The 2697-nt window shown below is 41.0% G+C and overlaps 1 protein-coding gene across 1 annotated transcript; it reads right to left on the bottom strand.

The window, feature by feature from the left end:
- Positions 1-632: 632 nt before the first annotated feature.
- On the bottom strand, positions 633-1565 carry LOC142068895 (olfactory receptor 11A1-like). The gene has a single exon (XM_075119019.1). The coding sequence runs from the start codon at positions 1485-1487 to the stop codon at positions 633-635; it is 855 nt and encodes a 284-aa protein (XP_074975120.1). The 5' UTR covers positions 1488-1565.
- Positions 1566-2697: the final 1132 nt, after the last annotated feature.

The following is a 2697-nucleotide window of genomic DNA, read 5'->3' as shown; positions in this document are numbered from 1 at the left end:
GACAACAAGGTTTTCTTCCCTGATGAATTTGCACATTTAGAGAAAATATTGTGTTAAGACAAAATAAAAAAATCGGGAATATTTTCATTTCAAGGGGTTAAAAACAAGTTTATTTCAATAGTTTTTGTACAATTTTTTCAATCCATTTTTTTTCATTTTGTTGAACATATTATTGAAATGGCTATTAATTCTTTTCATTTGCCAAACAGTGGATAAATGAAACATTTTAAGAATCCTTTAAATGTGATTTTCTTTGAAAAAATATTAAAAATGTCATGATATTTTTTGCAGAAAATTACATTTTTTGATTATTTTCATAGGAAAAAACACATATAACTAAGGACCACACACATGAACAAGAGTTTACCAGAGGGGTGGGTGTTAAGGGTTGGGGCACAGCATGCTGAGCTCTGATTGGGCAGGGATGGTGTCCCTAGCCTCTGTTTGCCAAAAGCTGGGAATGGGTGACACAACGGGAGACACAACGGGTATCACTTAATGGTTACCTGTTCTGTTCATTCTCTCTGGGGCACCTGGCATTGGCCACTGTGATAAGATAGGATACTGGGTTAGATGGACCTTGGGTCTGACCCAGTATGGCCATTCTTATGTACCTCCATTTCATGCAAAGGTTAGCAAATCGAGTTTGCCTTTACTGATTTTTGTGGGAAAGGCACACATTTCACAAGAGCTTTCCTCAGGGCCCTGTTCACCTCCTTGTTTCTCAGGCTGTAGATGAGGGGGTTGACCATGGGAGTCAGGACTGTGTAGAAGACAGAGAATACTTTGTTCAGGTTTCCCACTGTAGCACGATCTGGTAGCATGTAGACAATCATTAGTGTTCCATAGAAAATTGTCACCAAAATGAGGTGAGAAGAGCAGGTGGAAAAGGCCTTTTGCCTCTTGGTGGTGGAAGGGATTCTCAGGATAGAGGCGATGATAGAAATGTAGGATGTCACAGTTAATAGGAATGTGGGAAGAGTGAAGATGGAGGCAAGTATGCAGGTCACAAGTTCCATCTGGCTGGTGTCGCTGCAGCAGAGTTTGATCAGAGGGGTGAAATCACAGAAGAAATGATCAATTTCATTTGGGCCGCAGAAAGTGGACTGTGCTAACAAAGATGTTGTGACAGTGCTAGCCAGAAAGCCACTAATCCAAGACAAAGATGCCATCTGGAGGCACAAGCTGACATTCATCTGCATTGCATAGTGCAGGGGTTTACATATTGCTAAGTACCGATCATAAGACATCACTGCTAGGAGAGCACATTCTACAGCTACCAGGGAGCTGAACCAATTAAATTGCATGATGCACCCGCTAACAGAAATGGTTCTGTCCCCTGTCAGGAGACTGGCCAGCATCCTGGGCAGGATGGTGGAGGTATAGCCGATCTCCAAGCAGGACAGGTTCCCCAGGAAGAAGTACATGGGGGTGTGCAGGTGTTGATTAGCCACAATTAGAACAACAATGAGGATGTTCCCAGACATGGTCACTAAGTAGATCACTAGGAACAGCAGGAAGAGAAGAATCTGTAGTTCAGGGAGATCCCCAAATCCCAGCAGGATTAATTTTGTGATGGGCGTTTGATTTCCAGCTTCTGCATGGGTCTGGAAGTGAAGCTGGGGGAAGAAAAGAAACTTTATAGTATGTTTAGTATTAACTAAGTATCAACTAGTATTGCAAGGAGATCAGTTTTATACAAAACTGGTTTACATGTGTTCCAAATTTTATTTTTATTTTTTCTTGTGGAGTTTTCACTCAGATCTCTCCTTACGGCAATCATATGGAGGCTCAGTGTCTCTACAAAAACCATTACTGGCTTTATTGGAAACTCGATTATACTGAAAATGCATGTCCACTTTTTTGTCCTTTGATAAAGCACTCAGACACCGCAGCAATGATCATGTGAGAGAGAGAGAGAGCTTGTTTGAATCAAAGAATGGGAAGTCAGACAAACAGAGATAGATTGAGATTGATGGACAGAAGAATGGATAGGCAGATTGACAAAGAGAGAGACAAAGTAACACACACTCAAGAATGAATGAGCAGAGAGAGAGAGTAATTGTTGGAAGTGAAGTATAGTGAGGCAGATGAACATAGATAGATATCTTTCATTATTACCGCTTTCCAGGTTTTGCCCTCTGTCAAGGTTCCTTCCCCATTCTGAACTCTAGGGTACAGATGTGGGGACCTGCATGAAAAAACCATTAAGCTTATTTTTACCAGCTTAGGCTAAAACTTTCCCAAGGTACAAACTATTTTACCTTTTGTCCCTGGACTTTATTGCTGCCACCACCAAGCGTCTAACAAATATATAACAGGGAAAGAGCCCGCTTGAAAACGTCTTTCCCCCCAAAATCCTCCCCAAACCCTACACCCCTTTTCCTGGGGAAAGCTTGATAAAAATCCTCACCAATTTGCATAGGTGACCACAGACCCAAACCCTTGGATCTTAAGAACAATGAAAAAGCAATCAGGTTCTTCAAAGAAGAATTTTAATTGATGAAAAAGTAAAAGAATCACCTCTGTAAAATCAGGATAGTAAATACCTTGCAGGGTAGTCAGATTCAAAACATAGAGAATCCCTCTAGGCAAAACCTTAAGTTCCAAAAAGACACACAGACAGAAATCTACATTCCATTCAGCACAGCTGTTTTATCAGCCATATAAACAAAACAGGTTTCAGAGTAACAGCCG

This window comes from Caretta caretta, chromosome 13 (assembly GCF_965140235.1).
Source record: "Caretta caretta isolate rCarCar2 chromosome 13, rCarCar1.hap1, whole genome shotgun sequence".
NCBI lineage: Eukaryota > Metazoa > Chordata > Testudines > Cheloniidae > Caretta > Caretta caretta.
This window is presented reverse-complemented; position numbering and strand designations above follow the sequence as displayed.

Coding starts and splice junctions, on each gene's coding strand:
- LOC142068895 (XM_075119019.1), bottom strand. CDS start 1,487: ATGTCTGGGAACATCCTCATTGTTGTTCTAATTGTGGCTAATCAACAC.